This window comes from Perca fluviatilis, chromosome 16 (assembly GCF_010015445.1).
Source record: "Perca fluviatilis chromosome 16, GENO_Pfluv_1.0, whole genome shotgun sequence".
Classification (NCBI taxonomy): domain Eukaryota; kingdom Metazoa; phylum Chordata; class Actinopteri; order Perciformes; family Percidae; genus Perca; species Perca fluviatilis.
Window position 1 is genome coordinate 13,281,408 of NC_053127.1, and position 24,964 is coordinate 13,306,371.

At 40.1% G+C, this 24,964-nt stretch overlaps 2 protein-coding genes across 2 annotated transcripts; both read left to right on the top strand.

The window, feature by feature from the left end:
* Nucleotides 1–487: 487 nt before the first annotated feature.
* vdac1 (voltage-dependent anion channel 1) lies at nucleotides 488–11,603 on the top strand. The gene is made up of 9 exons (XM_039777981.1): nucleotides 488–611; nucleotides 3,657–3,726; nucleotides 5,619–5,668; nucleotides 5,971–6,123; nucleotides 6,366–6,418; nucleotides 7,941–8,168; nucleotides 9,075–9,225; nucleotides 9,898–9,955; nucleotides 10,527–11,603. Exons 2-9 carry the CDS (start codon nucleotides 3,660–3,662, stop codon nucleotides 10,616–10,618), a joined length of 852 nt encoding a protein of 283 aa, XP_039633915.1. The 5' UTR covers nucleotides 488–611; nucleotides 3,657–3,659; the 3' UTR covers nucleotides 10,619–11,603.
* Nucleotides 11,604–12,882: 1,279 nt separating this feature from the next.
* c16h5orf15 (chromosome 16 C5orf15 homolog) lies at nucleotides 12,883–21,972 on the top strand. Its single transcript, XM_039777825.1, has 3 exons — nucleotides 12,883–13,039; nucleotides 17,154–17,989; nucleotides 20,166–21,972. The coding sequence occupies exons 1-3, from the start codon at nucleotides 12,919–12,921 to the stop codon at nucleotides 20,298–20,300; spliced, it is 1,092 nt and encodes a 363-aa protein (XP_039633759.1). The 5' UTR covers nucleotides 12,883–12,918; the 3' UTR covers nucleotides 20,301–21,972.
* Nucleotides 21,973–24,964: the final 2,992 nt, after the last annotated feature.

A 24,964-nucleotide genomic window follows, 5' to 3' on the forward strand; every position in this document is an offset into this window, starting at 1 on the left:
TACTTTTTTGTACACAAGGTGGTGCGTTGGCAGCCATATGAGCACATGTGCAGCCAGGTGATTGGAAATGGATGAGCACACAGTTTTTCAGTGTCAGAATGTACTTCATTTTCACTTTTCTGTACTTTACTTTGTTTTTTATATTTCCGTAAACTTTTACTTTTACTCCACTACATTTCCTAAATAAAATGTATACTTTTACTCCACTACATTTCCCCTAGCATCATGGTTACTCATTACTACAAAATAAAATCCGAAGAAACTTGTTACTATAGAAAAAATGATCAGGCTTGTGTGGGAATAGTACCCTTGTACCTTTTTCCCCGCCGATGCCACTCATGCGCGTTATTATTGTTTACGTATTGCCAACGTGTTGTTAACTTGTTGTCTACGTGTGAAAAATCAACGTGTTGTTTACGTGTGAGAAGTGACGTGTATTTGAACTGTTTGGCTTTCCATACAGGCCTCTGCAGCTTGCGTGACTTGTGACGTACGTGACGCATGGATGTATTAAGAGAACGTGACGCCGCACCACGGCACGACCTCCCTCTTCTCTCCTCCCTTTGTGCAGTTGACAAGCCCGTTCTCAGCCAGGACAGAAACAAGCAGAGGTACGTTATGTATCTAATATTGAAATGCAACACAGCGGACATTTCTTTAGTGCACGGCTCTGCCAATGCTAGTAACCGGTGGATTCCGACCTCCGGAGCCCGGAGCTGTCCGTCTCATCCATTGACTTTTAACCGGAGTGGGATGCAGCTCGACGTGCAGCAGCGATGCTAGGCCTGCTGCTTTCTCCAAGCAAACGGGTTAGCTTGGTGGCTAATACCTTGCGGTGCGGTCATTTGACAGTACAGGAGGCAGTAGTCCGCAGTTATTCCGGTAGCTAAAAATAAAGAAGCTGAGCTACCTTTTTGACACTTTACGGGCTCCCTGTCTGTCAGCCGGTCATAAGGTTACTCACTGGAGACAGTTGCCCGCTGTCCACCTTGATAGCTAGCTACAGTAATGCTAATATATTAGCAGGCGAGGGCAGGGAGATGCTGCCTTCTTAACCTCTTTGTCTGAGTCAAGTGGCCACTGCTGTATTCACTTCAGAGAAAGGGACCGTACTTGTGTCCCTTTTGTCCCTATTCTTGAATTTCACTGAATTAAACTAACGTTACATCTAATGTGGTGCTGGAGGGCAGTGATAACATCCTTGACATGCTAGGTCAAGTGTAACATTTCATGAGTTTTCCTCATCACGCAATGGGATAGATGCCCTTTTTCTTTTGTAAAGTTATTTGGAGTGACTGTTCTATAAAAAATATTGGCCATCTTCAACTTAAAGTCATTCAGGATTACCCCAGTATACCTGAGCGACAAGACTTTGCAGGCTATCATATATACAGGGTTGTCCTCTACCGCCTCTGACATTTCTGCCTGTAGCCATGTGTAAAAGCCATAAAACTACTCAGGCGCAGTGGGGTGTGTTGGCAGGCTTTGTACGTGTGTTAGCACAGCGTGGATGGCTTAGTGAGCTTGCCATTTGTGTATGTGTTAACTGCATATGCCTGACATTAGTCACTCTTCCTGTCCAAGTGCTTCTGTATTATCACCGTACACCTGTGAGGGCTGTCCACGGGGACATCCTAAATTAGTCACTGGGGCTAGAGGTGGAGTTGTGGGGAGTTGTGGAGTTGCTTGAATGAAAGAATTGGTAGTTTGAAGGACAGAATTGAAAGATTTTTTTTTTTTTTTTATGTTATGGCGTCTCTTTGAGGTAGAGCAAGTCGTAGCTCATGTAATTTTAATAGAAACTTCATGTGTTCTCTCTATAATTGCGTACAAATGAAAATTTTTCTAACAATAATTTTGAGAAACATTGCTTAATTGTTCTGTTAAATCTGGTAAACTGTTCAAATTCCTGTTCTATCTACTATCAATATGCACAATGCACATGTATGTTATCAATAGGCCTGCGTAACAAATGTACCTTGATAACTGTTGTGCTAATGAAAAATGGAACCTACATCTATCCCTAATACATAATGACGAAATAGACATGTCTTGCGCAACAGGCTGTTCAGCCAAATGAAGGACAAAGAAGTTCACATACTTTACATGGGTGCAGCCAATCCAGAGGGTTGGCAAATAAGTCTGCTTTGTGCTTCAGTCTTTGGCCCTCATTGTCCTTTTTCTAAACTTGGTTTCTTCCACTTTGAAATATCAAATTTTTGATTCAGGAAATTGACTTTCAAATTTGATTCAGGAAATTGACTACAGTGTCAAAAGTCACTTTCCCTAAATTGTAAAGTAGTGGGAAACAGACTGGGAATGGGGGAAGGAATCGACAGAGGTGGGTAGAGTAGCCAAAAATTGTACTCAAGTAAAAGTACTGTTACTTAAGAATAATATGACTCAAGTAAAAAGTAGTCATCCAAATAATTACTTGAGTAAGAGTAAAAAAGTGCTTGGTGAAAAAACTACTCAAGTACTGAGTAACTGTTGAGTAACGTCTAATTTATTTTTTAACACAAGCATTCAGACAGACAAAAATACAAAATTATCATCTTTAGGCAAATTAAATTTTATCCAATCAATAAAATTAATTAAAATGAATTACAAAATAGCTTCAATTAAAATAATCCAGGTAAATTCAAGTACTTAAAAAATAAAATCAATAAAATAATAAATGAATAAGCACAAGTAACACAAATTTCCAAACCTTTTATACTTTTTTACCAGGCTCTGCAGGCAGAACTAGAACAAGGATCTCTCTCTCTCTCTCTCTCTCTCTCTCTCTCTATCTATATATATATATATATATATATATATATATATATATATATATATATATATATATATATATATATATATTATATATATATATATATATATATATATATATATATATATATATATATATATATATATATATATATATATAAAAATAAAACATTAAAATGAGGCGTGCGGGGGGGGGATAAAAACAATGACTCGTAGAATACCAAAGAGGTAAAAAGAAAAGTAACGAGCTCATGTAGCGGAGTTAGAGTACGGTTTCTTCTTCACAAATCTACTCAAGTAAAAGTGTAGTGATTTAAAACTACTCCTCCTTTTTTTTCAAAAACGTACTCAAGTAAATGTAACTGAGTAAATTTAACTTGTTACTACCCACCTCTGGGAATCGATGAATGCATTGACAATGTATTGGCAAAGCTTTTAATATTTATGTATTTAAAATACCCAAACTGGCTAATGCCAGAATGTGGCACCTGCATACAAGCTCAGGCCTCTGTACTGACAGGAATGCAAGTTTGAACAAATATGTGTGTGCAAGGGTGAGAATCGCTCTGTTCCTGTTTGTGTAGCTCATGTAAGCCACTAACTTCATTACATCAGATTTGTACTTTTCCTATCCATCATTGACCTCCAGTTGCTCCCGCCTTCCTCTTTCAGCAGCACTTCACATCTGATCTGTCAGCCTGCTCTTCTGCTACAGTGTGGTTACAGTGTCTTTCCCTCTGCTGTGGGACTGTGAGCTTTGGTTGTCCTAAAGCTGTAACAGAGAGATGAAAGCAGGGATGTCATTTTTAGAGAGACTGTTGTATGTTTTTTGTTTTCTGCCTTGTTTTTAGTCTCAGCCTTGATCATCTGCTTTCTTTTTGTAGATAATGGCTGTACCTCCCACCTACGTTGACCTTGGCAAGTCTGCCAGGGATGTTTTTACCAAGGGATACGGTAAGCACCAAGCAGCCAACCATACTCACTAATTTCATCAACATTTACAGCAGTGTGATATAGACGCACAATAAAATACTGCCGTGATGTGTAGCTTACGACAATGAGGATTGTATCATGAAGGTGATTCTGAGATGCACGCCCGCCGATAGGGGGGGGACAAACGGGTCTGTTGTCCTGGGCCCAGAACTGGACCCTCATTAAATTATGGAATAATTTTTAAAAGTGAAAAAAATATTTAATATTTTAATTACATAAAAGCTTTTTATTTGTTTCATTCCTAATTGTCCTTGAAATAGTGGTCAAGAACCCTCCCACCCCCAACACAAAAAATGGTTTGGACACTGATCAAAATTTGATGTTGTCACTTGATATGAAGTTCGGTATGCTCAAAATGTCCGGTCAGCACAAGTCCTGTGCTCAGAAAAGAACAGAGAAGAAGAAAATAGAGGCCTTAGAGATTTTCTAAACACATATTTAAAAAAAGGTGGTGACAGTGAAGCTGGAACTAGTAAAGTCAACGTAGAGCAAGGTAAGAAACAGCGCAGCCAACGTTTACGAGCCTTGTAACGTAACCTAACAGGCCAGCTCTAATGTTAACGTATATTAGCTTGTATAAAGCCTGACACAACACGTTCTCTTTGACAGAAACATTTGAGTTTGGTAGCTCCATCAGAGAGGATGAGACAGAGAGGAGAGAGAGACAGCTACAGTCAGGTGACAGAGAGTGATGCAGGAGGGGCCCACTGCCCCGCAACGGAGATTCAGGCTACCGGTGACAGAGGCGAGAGAGAGAGAGAGAGAGTCACAATGATGCGGGAGGGGCCCGCTGCCCCATCGGAGAGTCTGAGCAGGATGGATCAGAGACTGATCACAATAAATTTCAGCGAGAGAGGAGAGGAGAGGAGAGGAAGAGCAAGGGAAAAGGAGAGATCTGGGCGCGGGGGGGGGGGCGGCCCATCTAAGATGATCTCGTCCTGGGCCCAGGCAAGACTGTCAGCTGGCCTGAGAATATTTTACAAAATAATCCTTATGAATCATCATGATACCTGTGTAACTGAAGAGATGAGACACGCCTCAACAACTGTTTGAGGCTGTGTAGTACTACCTGTGATGTGTACTGTGGAGTGCACATTTTAAGTACAGGATATCTGTATCTCTATTAACTAGAAGAACAATACCTTCTTCCTATATTGTGCTGTATAGTAATTAAGTACATTTCTTGCAAGATTTGATGCAACACTTCCTCTCAGGCATTGCACATATCCAGCCCCTGCATAATGTTTACCACAATGCCAAATGGAAGTAAATGATTCAAACCAGTTACTGTACTATTTAGAGCTTACCACTAGCTGAACACATGTTGACGAGTAGTACAGACCCCGCAGTTAGAGTGGATGCTCCCAGGGGTTACTGAATTATGTCTCAATTGTGTCCACTTAATATCTAGGGAATTCCAAGTTGTTGCAGCAGACTGATTTAATTTCAGCCATGAAGGCTGATTCAATGCAGGTTTGGCAGTGACATTAATTAATGACTGTGGGTTTAGGCTGTGGTCCATCACCTTCGCAGAAAAGCTTCAAAACTGAGATTATTTGAGTAATTGTAAATAAGGTGACCATTCCATAGGGTGGAAACTGCAGCTTTGGTTAAGGATGGACAGCAAGGCTGCTGGATTATGTAATTAATGTAGAGAATTAATACTGAATAGAATTTTGCATTGTTAGGACTAATAATATTGGCATTATAGTAGTACTTGTTTAGATGGCTATCCGGTGCTTGCGTTTTTAAGAAGCTTGTTCCACTTCAATAATGTGGCTATTGTTGGATGTTATATCTGTATTTTCATCCCAACATCATTTTAATCTTTTATTCACTATTGTCTGTTTCAGGCTTTGGGGTCATCAAGCTGGACTTGAAAACAAAGTCTGAGAATGGACTTGTAAGTCGTTGTCAGATTGTGACTGCAGCTGTCCTATCATAGCTTTAGAGGCTCCTGGCTGATAATTGAGTGGCTGGTTATCTGATCTCCTTAATGCAAATGTTGTCAGGACACCTTGGCATGTGCTATCTGACTTTTTTATAGATGGATGGATGGATAGATAGATCACTGTCTAAAACCATATGTAAACCTATTTAAAATATATATCATATTAAGACTTTAACAATAACAGTTGTTAACCTGTCTGTAAATGCGTCCTTTTCTTATTCCGATTTGCCTCTGACGCCAATACTCATCTGCAGGAGTTCACCAGCACAGGCTCCGCCAACACTGAGACCAGCAAGGTCGCTGGATCCCTGGAGACCAAGTACAAGTGGGCGGAGCACGGACTGACCTTCACAGAGAAGTGGAACACCGACAACACCCTGGGGACCGAGATCACCATTGAAGACCAGGTTGGTGATGGGGTGTGGGGACCAAGACAATCCAAAATGTTTAAAAAAAAAAAAAAAAAATGGGATTTTGGTTGCTATTGGCAGTAACGTATATTCCTTTTGAAATTTACTGAGGCCTGTCACTCAAGTAGTTGGGTGTTATTTGCCTTGTTGTAAATTTAGACTTTGGTTTAATCTGATGAACAATTAATGCAAAACTCGTTTTATTTTTGTTTGCTATATCTTTCTTACCTATTCCACAGTTGGCTAAGGGACTGAAGCTGACGTTTGATTCCTCCTTCTCGCCAAACACCGGGTAGGAACCGCTTAATGAGAACTGTCAATTGAGTTAATTTCAGTGAGAAATCAAGTTCAAGTCAAGAGTTCAGTGGAATGAAGTAAAGTATTTCTTTTATGCGTTTTTATAGCTACGGTGAATAGGTATATACAATTCATTGCAAAATAAAACTCAAGCCTTAAGGCCATTTCATAGTCGTGCGTGAAATCGACGGGGTAGCCTCGCAGACCCCTCTGCGTCTATGCCGGACCCTACGGCGTAGCCTGACGCGCACCTCTCGAAAAATTTAACTACACGTCGCAGCGACGCACGTCGCTCGGCCGTGGCTTGGTAGCGTCGCATTTCCCCCGGCTCATTTCCTGGTTCTCCTTCTCCATAAACAATGTGAAATCAAGGAGAGGGTTAACTTTTCCTGCTACAGATTTCCCACCGTGGTCAGAAAGAACAGACACTTTGTTTCTCTCACTATGACTCTAGAGTCGGAACTCGCTCTAAAGATAATCGGCGTCACTCTGACTTCTCCCTCGCTCTACCACACACACACACACGCGCGCGCGCCGGCTCGACGCACACACCAGCGCACAAGTATAAACGTAGGCTATGGCGAGAGCTCTGCATGGAGCCTACGCATAACTGTAAAATGGCCTTTACAATAAGGAACTTTTTTTATGTCTTACAGCAGGTTGAGTCAGCAGATTATCTGAAATGTTTTTGGTGGTAACTGTTTGTTTTTTTTGTTTTTTTTTCTGGGTCATTTTTTGCCCTTTACCGATGTGAGCAGAGGCCTGTACTACAAATCGAGATCAACATGCCCTGGATTTATTTCAGTTACCCGGCTTCACCTAACCTAACAACAGCGGTCCCGCATAAGCTGTGTCACGACGGAGGTTAACAACTAGATCAATCAATTCAGGGTTTCCCAATCCCAATGAAGTTACCTCGTTAACGCCAAATCTTGCTTTGTAGTACAGGCCTCAGGTTGATGTCTGCTGGTTACACATGAGGGAAAGACACAAACATTTGTTTAGTATTTATCTAGAAAGACATGTAAGACAACATGTAAGCTACCTGGCAATTAAAAAAAGGTTGCGTTTCAACTGCTAAACTAGTACACTATATTTACTAAGGTAAAACTAGAATACACAGAAACAATATTTGGCTAACGTACAGTAACGTAACAGGGGTTTGTTTAAATCGGTGCACCAGTGAGCTACAGCAGTTGCACAAGTGCCAACTAGCTAACTTTAGCCAGCTAGCTGACTTGTCACACTAGGGTCACTGCAACAGTGTCACTGCTGGTTAAAGTCATGAAGGAACCCTGCTTTTAAAATTGGGTAAATGGATAAAGAGCACATTGCAAAGAGCAATGGTTTTAGACATTTTTGTCCCCTAAAAAGGCTGTAAGTATGTGAATAAATGGTTGCAGTCTGTAGCCCTGATAAATGGCACTTCTTTTTATTTTAATTGTCATAGCAAATTTAATGTTTCTAGCTCTGGGACACCTTGGCCTCTGACATTAACAACCTGTTCTCTCTGCCAGCAAAAAGAGCGGCAAGGTCAAGACGGGCTACAAGTGCGACCACATCAACCTTGGCTGTGACGTTAACTACGACATCAATGGTACAGCCATCCACGGCGCAGCAGTAGTGGGCTACGAGGGCTGGCTGGCCGGCTACCAGATGACCTTTGAGGCTGGCCGGAACAGGATCACCCAGAGCAACTTTGCCGTTGGATTCAAGACGGACGAGTTCCAGCTACATACGAATGTGTAAGACTACATGAAGCAGCAGATATGGTCATTATTGTGCAAGCATGCATCCTTCCATTGTACCACACACAATAATGTGCTATTTAACCAATGTGGCTTCTCCTTAGTATTATAGTTATGTTATGAATTGTAATGGCGTACGATGACCATGGCTGATGGCATGACCATGGTGCTGTGAATTTGGTGCAGTTCATGCTCATTTAAATGTAAGGTTGCAAAGAGAGTGAATGTATATTGCCCTGATGCTGCTCTGATGCTTGAACCTAAACTAACCTAACAATGCATAAAACTATACATTCTGATATTAGGTTAGTGTTTCTGTCCTGTTACTTGAATGAACATAATTCACAGGCTAAAAGTTCTCGTTTTAAGTGAAGAACTGAGTCCAGACGACTGAACAGAAGCCTGGTTTCTTGTCCTTGTCTGGCTGAATAACTAGTCGCCCATTTGGCTGTCTGCCGGGCACCCAGGTGCCTGCCAGTTATTTTTACACCCAGGGTGATGGGATTTACTATATTGCAAGTGAGGCGGAGGGAGTGGTTGGCAGGCATAAAGGGCCCCAGTGAAAAGGCAGAGTGAGGTAGTGTCGGACAGTGAGATAGAGGGAGGGAAAGGGCACAGTGTTAGTCTTGTTTCCCGCTGTGCCCCTGACCAAGCCTGTCTGTTTCAGTCTACAGCTGAAGTGGTTATGTGAGGTCAGACACAGTATAATGTTGACTTTACATTAGTGACAGAACACCCCCCTGTGGAACTCTTTAATATTACATGCAATAAACCAAGTAAGGTATTCTCTTTTAATTAGCATAATTTATCCCTTCAAGGGGAAAATATCACCTGTAGGGAAACTCTATTTGTGCTGCATCCCCATTTTACATATATATATTTCAATCTGCTATTTGTCTTCAGAAATGATGGCACAGAGTTTGGTGGTTCCATCTACCAGAAGGTAAATGACCAGCTGGAGACAGCCGTCAACCTGGCCTGGACTGCCGGAAACAGCAACACCCGCTTTGGCATTGCTGCCAAGTATCAGATTGACCCTGATGCATCCTTCTCTGTGAGTAGTGTGTTAGTAGTAGTAGTAGTAGTAGTAGTAGTGTCACATGGTATATGATGACAATGTCCCTTTATGGGTCCCTAATTAGGAATACCTGTTTGTTAACCTACTCACCCTTCACATGGAATCCATAGTGAAGGGTCAGATTCATAAACCTACTTTGACTACAGAGACATTCTGGGTCTCTACGATATGAACCACGACTAGTCATGATGTTGTTCCATTCAAATCTGGGTCATAATCTTTGCTGCATGTCCTGCCTAGCAGACCAACCTGGAAGGATGGGTGCAATTCCATGTGAATACATCATAGTTAGTTGGGCCTGAGAGAAGCCTCATCCAAGCCGAAATGCTCTATGGGACGAGTCTGAATGCTGCAGAAAGGCCAATACTAATGTCTATCACATACATCCTTAAATCTCACTCCGCAGAGCCAATTATTGTGAATGGTTGTTAGTGTAATTATGTTTTTTTCTAACTATTATTACATGTTAATAACGTGGCCAACACGCCATTCCAATGTGAGACTAAGTGGTAGCACCTATGAATTGCAATTTTTAGATTTTATTATTTATTTTGCTCAGAGCAGGCAATATATTGCACAGCATTGGCATGATGCCTTTTATCTGTTAATGTGTTCTTTGCATGATTTTCAATTGTGGTTCCCACACAGGCCAAGGTGAACAACTCCAGCCTTGTGGGCCTGGGCTACACTCAGACTCTGAAGCCAGGTGAGGGCAGTCTTTAAATAGGCAAAAACAATAACCATGTTTACAAAGACCACAATATTGCAACATTTACTCAATTAAGACAAAGCACAATTTAACCAGTTGTTTTTTTGTTTGTTTTTTTATAAATAGAATTAAGTCAGAATCTGAGCAGTGGAATTTTGATGTGTATGTGGATTATTCCAAATTAACTACTACTTACTGTACTAGACATGTACAGAGTACACCTTGATCATAATATTGCTCCATAGCAGAGTTTTTGTGACTTTTTATTTATTTAATTTTTTTCGATAAAGACACCAAACTGAAAACCTGAAAAATAGAACGGTTATTAGAATAGCCAACAGTAGCCAACAACTACAATCTCTCACTGATAAACAACAATAGCAACATAACAGAAAGATGGGCTTTGAGGTTAAATGCTGAAAGGGGAACTGACAATAATGGAGTGTAGAGTTGAGTTCTTCGATAAATCAACGATGGAATAGTTCATTAAGCCTGTATAATCTAAATACAGTTTCAGACTGGAGGATTATTTGCAAAAATATACATTGACACATGTTTGTTTCTGCAGGAATCAAGCTGACGCTCTCTGCTCTCCTTGATGGCAAGAACATCAACGCTGGTGGCCACAAGCTTGGTCTCGGCCTCGAGTTCCAGGCGTAGGAGGATGAGGCAGACGCCCGTTCAGTCCTCCCAGCACACACGTACTCCCCACCAAAAAAAATAAATAAATCCAAATCCTTTATTGATTAGCCAATCCTCACAAAACCTGTGTCCCCTAGACATGCTACCGCTGGAGGCAAGACAGCATAAAGGTCAAATCGTTCTTGCAACGATCTACCAATTTTAAAGGACCACTTTAAGGGAACATTTTGAAAATAAGAAGCTGAGTTCAGAACAAAACGATTACAGTTTAACAGAAAGTTTTATCTTGAATTGTGTAGCTTGCAAAGAAAATTTAACATTGAGTACAGTCATGTTTGTCATTTCACTACGTTCATACACAATGCTTTAACTTGTCTCTCTACTTTCCAATGCAGATCAAAGGGAAAGGGCAGTCAGCGTACATTTGAGTAGTTACACCTCCAGATGGTGCTGTTGCATAGCACCATCAAGCACTCCTTTCTTAAAAGTTGTAGTGGTGAAATAACGGTTTTATTTCCACGCTTCTGCACTGGAGAGCTCTTATGTCTGTCTTGATATATTATACAATGGGAAGGGTTAGTTGTCCCTGAGGTATGAAGCTGTCGTTAGCTCTTAGAGACACTACACTCCAATGTGGACATTCTGTGTTTTTGTCTCACTTGTTTTTGTGTCTGTGCATTTGGTGTGAAAAATGTCTTTTGTTACATATAGTAAAATATTATTTTATTGACATTGTTGCATAGTTTAATCCACCTGTGAAGTCTTACGAAGGCAAAGAACTGTCAATTCTTCCTGGTTGAGCGAAGGAAGGGAAACCTGTCATGCACACAGTTACTCTTCTCTGGATAAGAGTTACAGTATTTCTTTGAGGGGGGGGGGGATGAAAATAATTACAGTGGACAGGAAATGGTAGTCTTCCACAACTGGTTATGGAAAAAACATGCTTAGGTGTGTTTGACAGTAATGTCAATCCCTGAATTAAATAAAGAACACCTTGAACCAGTTTGTGATTGCATTTGTTCTTCTGCCTTTGTCATATAATGACCTGCATCTAGTGATGACTCATTTCAACCCATGTTTATTTGAACAAATAAGTTGGCCATTTGTGATAGCTTAGGATAATTTAAAGTGTTAAGAAGCAGGAGATTATATAGTAACTTACTGTCTGATTTTGATATTCATTGGGATCACAAGGTTTATTTTAAAGTCAATCTACAGTGGCCACTAACAGTTTATTGATTAATCTGATTGTCTGTTAATCCTTGTCTATTAAATATCAAAATAGTGAAGAAGTCTTACCACAATTTACCATAGCCCATGGTGACAACTTTACATTAAAGTTAAAACCCAAAGATTTACAGTGATATGAAATAAAACTAGCAAATCTTCACATTTTTGCTTGATAAACAATTAGTCGATTGAATTGTAGGAAAACTGGTGTTTGAACATTTTTAGAGAGAATCTGTAGATAATTGGATGACTGACCTTGGTTTAGGAGGACTACAGCATCACTGTTTCCCACAAATCCTAAAGGAAACCAAATTATGGATTGGATATTTGATCTTGGCATGTTTGGCATTGGCTGGTATGAATAGTCCATGATTGTTTAATTATTTTATCATTAATTGACATGATCAGAAGTGAAAACTGAATCAAGGACAGCTGATTCTGAACAATCTTTTGTTCTGACATATGGTTTCTCCAAACAAGGTGTAGAATGAATAAATAGCTATTGAACTTGATGTTTGGGTGAAAACCCTGAATACCAACCAGCTACTATCTGTATTGTGTAGGTTCACACTAGACTCTATCTATGGATAGATTGTTATGATGTTCTGGTTGAACATACTTATTATTGTTTCATGATCTCAATTATTTCATGACTTATGACTTTATAAACGAAGTTATAAACGAAATGAAGTTAATAAAAAAAATTGCTTATAAACATGATTTTGAAATGATGACATGTTATAGAAGCCGGAACAGGAAATAATGCATTTCTGTTCGGGGTCTCAGAGACCAGAGACCTATGCCAGAGACCCGAGATGTAAATCATTGTTATAGTCATTGAAGTTTGATATGCTCTATGTCTGTGATTGATGTTGGAAGTTTTATACGAAGCATTACCCCCCTCAAATAGCAAACGATGAGAGGCAAATCCAATGGAATCAAAACAATTCTAGTTCCATACCACAAATATACCGACCGATTACACCAGACCTCATGCATCCACTTTTCATGATCCCCCTGAACACATTTCACTCTCTCACATATGTGGCCATGCGAAACCACGCCTCTTCAGTTACTCACGTATCAACATGGCGACGTGCAGAAAGATGGGACGAAGCGGAAGAAATATGTGTGCTCTTTCTCTGGTTATTTCCCTCCAACTGTTAGCCAGCGGCTGCCTGTCAGCTCCAGTGAATAACGTAACGGAAGGTATGTAATACTTTTATGAAGTACCTGAGATAATGACTGTTTTTTTAACCAACTAACAGCACTGCTAACGTTAGCTAACCAGTGTCAGGTAGCTAACGTTACTGCGACGTTACTGTAGCTAGCTAGTTGGCTAGTACGTCATGCTAGCAACCATGATTTCAGGTGAGAAGGGACGATTATAGGCAGTCTGTATGTCCCGCAAAAGTGATTTAAAATAGCTCTTTTGAATCGAGTTCTTCTGAAAGTTTTACAGTACAGTTCAACAAAGTAATTTCCCAAATGTAAAGAGTTATAACGTTACAAGGCTGTAAATGTGACGTCCCCGTGAACCGTTTTGAAATGTATCGGTCGCGAGATTGTAAGTTGAAAGTAACGTCAAGTCGTTGAGATGTTAATTCTACATTTAATTAAATGTAAAATTTGCATAACGTTCCCTGGCTTGGCTTTAGCTAAATAGCAATAATAACTCTATAAAGGCTACTGACACAAGAGGGGAATAATAACCCTCGAAACCAGGAAAAGGGAAGTCATATTTTTCTATCAAACTTCAAGATCGGTCACTTAATGTTACGGCCAGCGTATTTTGGATAAAACGTTTAGTTCGACCAGTTAACTTAAATGTCTGTTTTGCCCAGTGAAAATGACATTGTAGTCGAAGGGTCTACTTTGTGGTGCCCCGCGGGGACTCCTTAGCAGTAATGATTTGTGGTGGTCAGATAAAGTAACTTGGTCCAGATGTCCTTGTCATATATCTGAGCTGTTAAATAACCCCTGTCAGTCCAGTCAGTTAACGCTACAGCTTATTAAAGAATACCTTTTGAAGTTTACCATCAAGGATCTAGGACCACAGTAAAGGCTCATTGGAAGGCTCTGTCTTGCACCAGATTGACTTTTACTGCGTGTGGTTTATTTATTTAAATCTGTTGAGATTTAAGCAAAGAGAGGTCAGTGGCATTGATTTGTTCTTTCAAATGAAGACTGTATGTCATGTTCACTACATGCTTGGGCGGCTGTCAGGTTGCAGCATTGTTTTTGCTTGGAAAAATCTTAGGCCGATTTCCTTTTTTAAAAATATGACTATGCCACTCCACCATACTCACTCAAACAGCCTATCTCTGAAATGTATTACTGTGCTAAAGAATAACTGAAACAAAAATACATAGACCTAGTCTGTTAGTTAGGAACAAAAAATATCACATCAGTAACGAGTTGCAACATTCATGGATTTCACATTTCATCCTCTTTTGAAGCATTTGGAGTTACATAAACTATAATTTTTATTGGTTCATGAAATCAGATCATAACATATCATTAATGTGCTGTCATTATACTGTGGATGACCCTTTGGCTTTGCATTAAACCAGTGGCTTCATACATTTTTTTTTTTTTCATTAATTTTCAATCATCCTTGTATATGGGTTTAATCTGAATCTAAAACTGGTCCAAGTAAAACTTTAGCAAGAGTGGAGGAAGTTCCCTCATTACTTGTTAATGAGATGTATGATTTTAAGGAAATATTATAAGCATACTTAAATATTAAGTGACCCAGCTGCTCAGTCTTTAAGGCTGACTTTCCTACATGCTGTTTTATGGAGCAAAGCCTATAACTGTTGCTGCCACAAAGATCTCCTGTTCAGTGATTATTAATGCTGGCCATGGCCCATGTGCATGAATAGTCCCTTTCTTCTCTTGGAGACGTCTTACCCCGTGCTTCAAGTCCCTAGTGTTCTCCTCCCGTCCCTTCCTAGGCAACGCCTCCTAGTCCCACAGGATGAAATAATGTTGACACTTGTTGGTTAAATCAAATGGTGTCATTGATTCAGGAAGACTGGCCAGATGCATGAGACTGAGTTAAGGTCTAATTTAAAGACACAGTCAGAGGCTGATGTAACTGTTGAGATTGTTAAAATGAAAGTACTTACTTTTTATTTATTTTTTATTGGAAAACCTGGCTAACATTGACGTTAACAAGGCCTAACAAAAATAATTGTTTGGTTCTGGTTTCCGACCGACCCTGTCACTTTATGTGCAACCCAAATTTATTTTATGAGCTTGGGGAAGAAATGATACGAATTAAATAAATACACAAATAAAAAGTTAGAGGCAAACTATAATTACATTTTTGTACAGCACTCATGCGATGCAAGATGCCTGTTGTCCTCCAGCAATGCTGGAAGAGGACAGCACTTAACGTTGCTGTGTCCAGTTTTATGGCAGCAGCGTGCGGACGGCGCCTTCAAGCAGCCCTCACCGGCCAGCTACAGCGCTACTGCGCCGCCGGGGAGCTTCAACACGTTAAACAGGGCCGATGAAACCACTCATGAACTATATGTTGTGTTCAATGTCGTTCAAGAGGATGGCAACGTAGCAAGCAAACACGATCAAATGAAAGGTAAACGCCCTTTAGAGTGCTCTAATGTTACAGCAAGTCCCTGTGGCTCAATGGAGGTGGCTAAACAGTGAAGCTAATCACAACTTCACAATACAAGCATTGCATTATGGAAGATAGACGGTATTCTGAACAGCGATGCGCGCGCACATATGCAGCAGAGCCAATGTGTGTGCGTTTCTTGACGCAGCACATGTAACTGATTGGAAACGATACAGATTATAGCCTACATTATTTACTGCCGCTGGCGCAGATGAACTAACGCTACACTCGTTACTGTAAATAGCCCACAATAAACCCTCCATGATTAAAAAGTCAATACTTATCAGTATACCCACCTACCTGTTCTACATGCATAAGCGTGTAGAAACCGATATTTCAGTCTGCTCTGTCTGCGCTGTCCACTCTTGTCCACCGCGCTGTGCAAACACAGCTCTACTCTGCAAACACAGCTCTACTCTGCAAATGGCGACTTTTTACAAACAAGCTAAAATGAAAGATGTCAGTTTGTAGTCTAACTGTTTATCTTAGTTTGCAACGAATTTTGGACAAAGTCTTGTAAACTTAGCTGCTGTCTAAACGAACATCCTCTCCGCTGGAGCGGTAAACCTGTTATGTATAAGACAAACGGATACATGTGGCTACTTAATATGCACGTGAATGACACCTCAAGTTTTCAATTTACTAAGTAGTAGTAGTAACTGTAGCTACATGTAGTAACAGGTAGGCTAGGTTATAAAAAATAGAGTATCCATCGTTACTGTAAAGAAAAAAAAAAAATTATTCCTACCTAACCCTTGCTGCCACTGGGGAAAAAAATAATAAAAAATAAAATAAATTCCCTATCGACCCATGACCTCAACTGACAACCAACCAGAACCAAACAATTATTATATTTTTTTTTATGCCCAATCTCTCTTTAGCTCGTTTCACACAAAGGTTCTGCAATAGTGCAGCAATAAAGGTCAGTAGTTATGCCGGCTTTGTTGATTCACACCGAACCATGCAGAGGCGACATAATGCCGCCCGCAGTGTGGGATTTCACATAGCATGCCGGCATTCCGGGAGCAAAAGAGGCATGACGTGTAAAACAACAGCGTCGGCATCAAGTGTGTGTTAGCTGCACAGTTAATCAACTACGCAAACCCGACACGACCCACAAACCGCCAACTTTATGCATTATAGGAGCACGAGTGTGTGTGTGTGTGTGTGTGTGTGTGTGTGTGTGTGTGTGTGTGTGTGTGTGTGTGTGTGTGTGTGTGTGTGTGTGTGAGAAAGGGAGAGTACGACTGGTAGAGCAGGTGGACTAGTGCATGCAATGTTTCTGTACGTTTTTAATAACTTTGGCTACTCGGGAAAGCTGCTTTGTCACATTTTGACCTGCTTGTGGGTCGACTCGTGCTTCGTACTGCATGTATTCCCACCGTGCCGGTTGTCCCTTTCCAGCGTTTACCACACATAGACTAATTTGTGCCAGTGTGCCACACAATCAACACCGGCCGCCACATATTGTTTTTTTTTAACGCTATTTAAAACATGCAGTGTATTCGTTCAGCTGCATTTCCTTTCCCTGCTCTCTCTGTCACTCACGCGTCTCTCTCAGAAAGTGGTCAGTAAATAAAGAAACCCCTTTTTGATTGAAGTGTTTTAAGGAGTTATTCATAAACCTTACTTTTGTAACCTAATGTATATTGTCTTGCATTGTTATTTCCTCTAACCTGACAGCAACAAGCCAGGAGAAACCGGTGGGAACCACATCTCAAAATCTAAATTTGACCATTGTGAGCAACAACACAGGTGAAGCAGAGCCTTCGCCATCTCCAATGGATTCAATGAATTTAACAGATTCCAAGGATCCAATGACACCTGCTGGCAATGTCTCCGAAACAACAAAGGAAGATGCTCCTAAAGACAACCACACAACAGCCATTGAACCAAAAATGTCTACAATGCGTAAGGAAACAAATCCAGTCACCATCATTGATAGCTCTGATAATACACAACAGCAAGGAGCTGGTGGCAATGGCGACACACAAACAGATGCGGCTGGAAAGAAACCAGACAACAATAATGCAACAGATGGACCTGCTGATTCCAAACCCACCCAAGCTTCTAGTCCTGAAGTTCCCAACACCTCTGCCAAAGCCCCGGAACCAGCCAAACCTGTCACGGAAGCGGTAGAAGCACCCGTCTCCGCCTCCAAACCCGCCAACACTCTGGACCTGTTCACACTGCCGGACACTGATGCAGACCTGCTGGAGACCACTGACAAAGCACCGGCACCGCAGAATGATCTGGATGGTTACTCAGATGAGGGCAACGACGAGGACGATGACACCTACATGACCAACGACGATGAGGACAACATTGGCGGCGCATTTGAAAATGATGTCAAAGACCAGACTGTGAGCAGGCAGCAGCCAGACGGGATGGAGGTGACCCGTTACAAGGGAGCAGACAGCTACAACACAGAGGATGAGGACTCCCACTTCTTCTTTCATCTGGTCATTCTGGCTTTCCTGGTGGCAATCGTTTACATCACCTATCACAACAAGAGGAAGGTGAGTGTTGGCATGACAGCCGGGGCAACTGCTCAGGATGTACATGCCCGAGATGATGATGCAACATAGGTCTTGTTTGCACCGGACTGGTGTTACCTCAGCATTTAGCTTCTGTAAAGTGCAAAGTTTACATTTTAACGTGTTGTTGAAACTATTAATGATTGATAGACAAAATTAATCACCAACAATTTAGATAAGAGCTTTTCAAATCTGAGGTTTTGCATGCTTTCTTTTTGCATGCTTTCTTTCTATATATATATATATATATTAATTAGTGTGAGTTGAATTGCATTAGACAATTGTTCAGACAAATTAAGCCTTTTGATATCCATAGCCTAAGATTTCACCTTTGGCTCGGGACCTTGCACTGAACATTTTTCACATCGACCTATTATAACAGTTCATTAATTGAAAAAATAATCTGTAGGTTTATAGATAAAAAATAAAAATAAAAAATACAATCACACGGTCCTATAAAATACTGCTGTACTTGATTAGGGTTAAAATTCACCAAATGTGTAGCTTGATCAGATACAGTAGTGTCTTCTTGTGTCTTGAATTACACTTTCAATGCCTAAAGTATTTGCCTTATTTTTCCATTTATTGTAACATTATTTTACATACCTGCAAATTAGTTGCTTTTCGGCGAAAATCGCTGTTTTGAATGGGGAAAATGTCATCCACATGAATCGTGTAGATCCAAGAGTTTTTATTTTGGGGGGGGGTCCGAGACCCAGTGATTAGATGGCACCGTTGCCTTAACGACCGTTATCTACCGGACCGAATAGCAACGTGGATTTTGGTGCCTTATTTAGGTGCCACTTAAATGCCTGTGCTTCTCTCTGATGCTCCGAAAACGGACGTTTCGAGGCAACTGAAACCTCGCCGCACGGGACGCTAGTTAACACTACACTCGACAGCAGGTAACGTTAGCCTAGCGTTAGCTAGCAGCTGGAGTAAACACGGTTGAAATGCTGACAGCTAAACTGTATAAAAGTGTGTCTGTATTTCACTGGAGAGGATTCTAACACCAGACTGTAGCTGTCGTCTGAAAAACAACACAGATGTTGCATTCACTTGAAATTTGCCTCGCCAGCCTTGTGCTGCATTCAAAGTTGTTGTAAAATACCCTTTACCCATCCAGTGGTTGTTTTTGTTGTTTAACTGGAATTTACTGGTGAAATAAGTTATTGTTATAAGTTATTGTTATTGCATTTTTAATAAATCATTTAATTTTGAGCCTGTAGCTAGGGCTGGGCGAGATGGAGAAAATCAAATATCACAATATTTTTGACCAAATACCTCTATCGATACCGCAACGATATTGTAGTGTTGACTATTGGTGCTTTCACAAAACATTTACACAATGAGATTTTTGATAAATGATCATCAGTAATGTGGATATAATGACTAAGTGGGTAAAGGCAAATAATAGAACAGTTACAACAGTCTGGTAAGTTCAGAAAATGACATCACTTTATTGTCATGTAGCCTTTAAAACCAGGAAAAGACAACACTTATTCCATATTACGATATCCAAAATCTAAGACTATATCTAGTCTCATATCACGATATCGATATAATATCGATATATTGCCCAGCTCTACCTGTGGCCTTAGCAATACACACACACACACACACACACACACACACACACACACACACACACACACACACACACACACGTGTATATGTTGATGATGATGTGTCACCTTTTTCAGCCCTTCTGAGTTTGCAGGTATGATTTTATTAAACTCGGGAGTGAAACAATGAGAATTTTCCTGAGCCATTTAGAGCAGTTTCCTCAACTGCACAACCTCACAAAAATAACAAAAACAGATGTGACAAAAACAGTAGCTATCCTCCGCTAAACAAACCACGCACTGAATTTCAAACGTGACACAATGTGATCATACGTAGCACCACAGCATTTCTAGAGGAACAAGTTCTCCCTGTCAAATCAGCAGAGAAAGGTATTACGCTGGCTCCATGTTAATTTGGGTTTTACAGCTGAACTAAGGATTCCAATTATGTAGTCTTTAATCTTTTCTTCTAGCCTGTCAACCAAGAAATATGGTTACTTGATTAGCACTTATACATCTATCAGATTAATTAGATTTCTATCAGCATTTAGCTTATTTTATTACCTTATTTTTTTTTCTCCTTTTCTTTTCAGATCTTCCTTCTGGCTCAGAGTCGGCGCTGGAAGGACAGTCTGTGTTCCCGCAACACCGTGGAGTATCACCGCCTGGACCAGAACGTCAACGAGGCCATGCCATCCCTCAAGATGACCCGAGACTACATTTTCTGATCCACGTTGAGAAGAACAATATGTCCAGACCTGCACAGAGCCAGTTGGCCTTCCTGCCTGGTCACATTGTTGAGATGCTGTGCTTTGTCATGGAGCCTGATTGATGCTTTCACTTGCTTTACTCTTGGAGAACATTATGTCTTTGGGATTGAATTCTGTTTATTCAGGACTTTTCTGTTGTCTGCATAGAGAGATTTTTATATGTTCTTCTTATTTGTTATGTTATTTGTATTCCCCCCCCCACCCCCCCCGCAATTAATGATTTATTGGGATTTAATATTTTGGTTTATTAGGATCTTATTTGTCTTTTTTGGGAGTGTTTCAACCTTATGGTCCCTCTACACCAGTTTCCCCTCTTGCATACTGTCTTAACGTTAAATCCTCACTTTAGGAATAGGAAGAATTGAGGTCATAATATAATGCTTAATTATAACAGATTATTTACCCCAAGATTATTAATAGATTTCTCTCTGATTTCTCTCGCTGATACATAAATGCAGTCATTAAAAAAAACCTGGCTGATTTGCCATAGATCTTGCTATAAGAAAGTAGTGTAAACTATAAAAAAAAGAATTATACACTGGGAAAATTGATTTAAATTTACAAAGTCAAAATATTCCTTAGTGTTTATATGAAATTAATTTGATGTAATTTTTCTTTATTTAGCATAGAAAGATTTTTCACCGAAATTTCAAATGTAGTTAACATTTATTTTTCAACTGTTTAACCATCACCTATGTTTCCTGTCACACCTTTGCAAAAAATGTCTTTATATACGTTCTATTTAGATTTTACATCATATAAGGGATGTAAAATCCCTATTACATGTTGGGAAATTAAGCTGCACATTAAGTCAAGGAGGGGGACTACACTTCAGGTGAGGGGTCTGTCGACATGTTTAAGCCATTTAAATGAAGACTGATACTGAATATTGTTCAGGTTAGAATGTACTAATATAATGTATGGAAGAAGACTTTTTCCTTGTTCGTCATTTTACTTGTCTACGGTACCTGTTCTACCGCCCAGATTTTGCTATGCAGAAAATCCCGGGGCTGGCCCTCTTTGTTTTATGACTTCGGTGAAGTCTCTATCAATCATTTATGGTCTTCATTGTGGCAAAATAAGACTCACCCAGAACGTTTAATTTTTTAGTTGCCTCCTGTCGGAGTACAGTTTGGACTGGTATCTCTGTTCATCAGACATGTTGTCTGCTCTGTGTGGCCTGATGGTAACTTTTATACCATTCATTACCAGAATATGGTGTCCAGATACAGTCCAAACCGTGGACTGTGAGCAAAAACCACAAGAAAAACAAGAACAGACCACATTTGTAGTGTCTATTTCTTATTCCTCTCAGTCGCGTTTTTCTGTCTATTGCCGTCTCATGCCTTCAATTAAAATGCCATAACTTCCACATGAATCCACATATTGTTTATCAATCTCTTGTCGCCTTCTGCCAGTTGTTTTCAGCTGTCCTGCCCGTATATAAAGCTACACAGTGGTTAGATTGATAACGTGATTTGCACTGTACTGTTCAGTCATATTAGCTAGAATATGAGGGGAGGAGGTGTCCTGCGTAAAGGTTATGGATCAACACTGCTCTTGCAATCAACAGTAGAAACTGTATAATCTCTTTTTTTCTGTCAATAAAGCACAAATTGTGTACAAAGTCCTACCTGTCGCTTTCATTTTTGTGATTGATGCTTCCACGTTTGACTGTGCATTATCTCACATATTCTACTTTATTTGTCTGATTAAGAAGAAATTATTTACGAGTTACACTTTATTTCTACTCTTTTGGAGAAACCCAACTTAACTTCAGCTTAACACTTTGATCTCCTTTGATCGTAATAGGCTCGCTATGACAGTCCCAGAACAAGCTCCAATTTTCTGGTTAAAAGCAATTATATATATTTATAGGCTAAAAATGGAAAGGGTGTAGATTTTAGAGCATACAAATCTACATTTAGCAAACAGTTGAGGCGTACTGCATCTGCAAAAGAGCATTGTATCTACATTAGATGTGTTTAATGATGTAATAAAAGAAAAAGCAGCTGCTGCAGTGTGACAAGTTGTAGTTTTCTATTGGATGCTGTTATTAGCTGCATGTAGTTGAGATGAACTGACATCCAAAATACCTTTCACAGCAGGCAAAAACAGGTGTTACTAATAACACGTGGTGGCTCCGTTATGTTCAAGTGTCCCAGTGAGAGGGACAGTGAGTCAGCATGCACAGCACCAGGACCCTGAAATCAGAAAGCAGCTAAAAGGAATTCAGCCCTCATTAATTTCATTATTTACACTTGTGCTTTTCCTACTGTGACTTGTCTAAATATCTATGAAAAAAAGGCCTACAGCAGACTCCAGTATTAGGACTGCTAAAAAGAATAATAAGTCACTCTACCACAAGGAGGCAGTATGCACACACAAATATCTGATCAGACAAACCTGTGTGTGTTTCCGTTGTCAGATTATTCTGCTGTGTCCTTTAACAAATTGAATGATGGCAGAGTGGTACCACATACTGTGTAAGAGACAAGGAAGCAAGCGTGTGTTACTGGCTCCACATCCAAATGTTGCCCGAGAAAATGCAATTGGTTTTCGACTGCTCTACTCTTTGTGTGATACACATTATGTCAGCATAATAAAGGGTAATTTGAGCTGAATTTTTTTTCGACACTTATACTTTTTGTAATAATGTGTGCTGGGAACCATTATGTGCCACGATTACCCAGAATCTCTGAGTAACACCAAAGGAACAAAAACTGTTCGTGAATCTTTAATGTAACACAACACAAGTGAGATGGATTTTCAGGACAGCCAAAAGAATAAAAAGTTTATCGTGGCATGTCTGTCTTTTAAAGCTGGCAAACAGCAGAGAGAAAGAAAGACAGACCAAGTTGGACATGCGTATCTTTGACTAGTCTAGTTTTCATTAATGGCTGCCACGGGCTGTGGGACGACAAACCTACACTGTTACATATTACCTGGTCAGATCCAACAAAGCCCTCTTAAAGGACAAATCCGGCGCAAAATGAACCTATGGGTTAATAACACGTGTGTACCGAGTCGACCGTTCACTGGAATTTGTTTTCATGCTAATCAAATGTGACCAGTTTTAGCGCAAACCACTAATTAGTCACAACCAGTCGAACCACGAACGCCCTGCTTGAGCTACGTTGCTGGTTACTGGTTGCACGGCGTTCGTCGTTCGACTGGTCGTGACTGTTTCCACAAGATGGCGCCTGCTTGTATACGTGATTGGTACTGTCTTTATAAACTATCTTTTTAATAAGTCTGTACACTTACAAAGTTCTCAATGCTTCAGTTTACATGTAGGGACCCTCATTATGCTACCGTGGAAGCGTGGTGCTATTTTGAACCTTATTAGTGGTATAGGAATAGCGATATAAGTATAGGAATAGCGATTTCTTATTACTTTACCTGTGTCCTGACGACTAGCGTTATAAGCTAATTAGCGGTTTGTGCTAAAACTGGTCACATTCGATTAGCATGAAAACATATCCCAGAGTACGGTCGAGGCGCCGGATTTGTCCTTTAAATCTTTTACATGTACTTTAAACTGCAGCACGACATAAAGTAATTAATCCAAAGTTTCTTACTTTAAAGTTAACTATTTTGTTACAGAATCTCCATAATGCATAGCTAAAAATGTATTCCACAAACAATTTTATCTCCCAGCTAGCAGTCATTTGGTGACAACTAGCCTCCGTTTTGTTTGACAATACTTCGAACGTCAACAAGAAGTGGCATCACCCAACATCGCTTAGAGCACCTTTAATTTGGTATAATGATATAATCTGAGACTTGCACACAATTAGTACATGTATATATGAACCTTTTTAAAATGGCCCTTCTGTTTCTGCTGGTTGGGGAGCAAGGTGTGTGACAGGTTCAACCCCTTTGTGTCATACAAAAACATCCTTTCCAAGACACTGAACTCCTATACCTGCTTATTCGTCGCAAGCTGCGCCACATAAAAGCATCTGCCAGGTGCCTAAAATGTAAAAACCCTGTAGATGAAAAAGCAGGAAGTGATGGCTGCTGGGTGCGTGTCATCAACAGATAAGATAACCAGGCTTTGTGGATATTTGTTCAAAGTTATGCCAGGCGAATCTATCTGAGAGACAGCAGCAAATGAAACCTACCAGCCGGAAAAACTCACAACTACTTTTGATCACTGGAGGGTGAAAGTCTTGACAATGGTTATCTTGTAGCATTTGAAAAGGGTTTTCTAACTTTCATAAGGAATTTCTCAAGTGATCAACATCCTTTCGTCGAGGTTCCTGACAATTATTAAGGGTAAAACTCTCTTTAGAGCCTGGTAATGATAATTAAAATGATAATTAATAAAGTATTTTGCACATTATGTTTTCTTTCAGTGATCACACAAAAATACTAAGAAATGAGGCCCATACTCTCATCCTCTGGCTTGGGAGGAGATATACATAATTCAATATTCTGAATGATGAAAGGTGTCATTGTGGTCGACTACAAACGTCACAGATTTTTGATCGTGGCTTCATGAAATTATTTTATTGTTTTTTGTCTCATGTTGAAGAGACAATTGAATGTCTTATACTGCTGCATTGAGTTTCTTCATTGAGAGTAATTCAGGTAGCTACAAGAGGCAGGCAAGTATG

Bases quoted from the DNA above. Each gene is read 5' to 3' on its own strand.
- c16h5orf15 (XM_039777825.1), top strand. From the start codon at position 12,919: ATGGCGACGTGCAGAAAGATGGGACGAAGCGGAAGAAATATGTGTGCT. The intron at 13,040-17,153 runs GTATGTAATACT...CTAACCTGACAG, and splicing joins AGTGAATAACGTAACGGAAG to CAACAAGCCAGGAGAAACCG. The intron at 17,990-20,165 runs GTGAGTGTTGGC...TTTTCTTTTCAG, and splicing joins CCTATCACAACAAGAGGAAG to ATCTTCCTTCTGGCTCAGAG.
- vdac1 (XM_039777981.1), top strand. From the start codon at position 3,660: ATGGCTGTACCTCCCACCTACGTTGACCTTGGCAAGTCTGCCAGGGAT. The intron at 3,727-5,618 runs GTAAGCACCAAG...TGTCTGTTTCAG, and splicing joins TGTTTTTACCAAGGGATACG to GCTTTGGGGTCATCAAGCTG. The intron at 5,669-5,970 runs GTAAGTCGTTGT...ACTCATCTGCAG, and splicing joins CAAAGTCTGAGAATGGACTT to GAGTTCACCAGCACAGGCTC.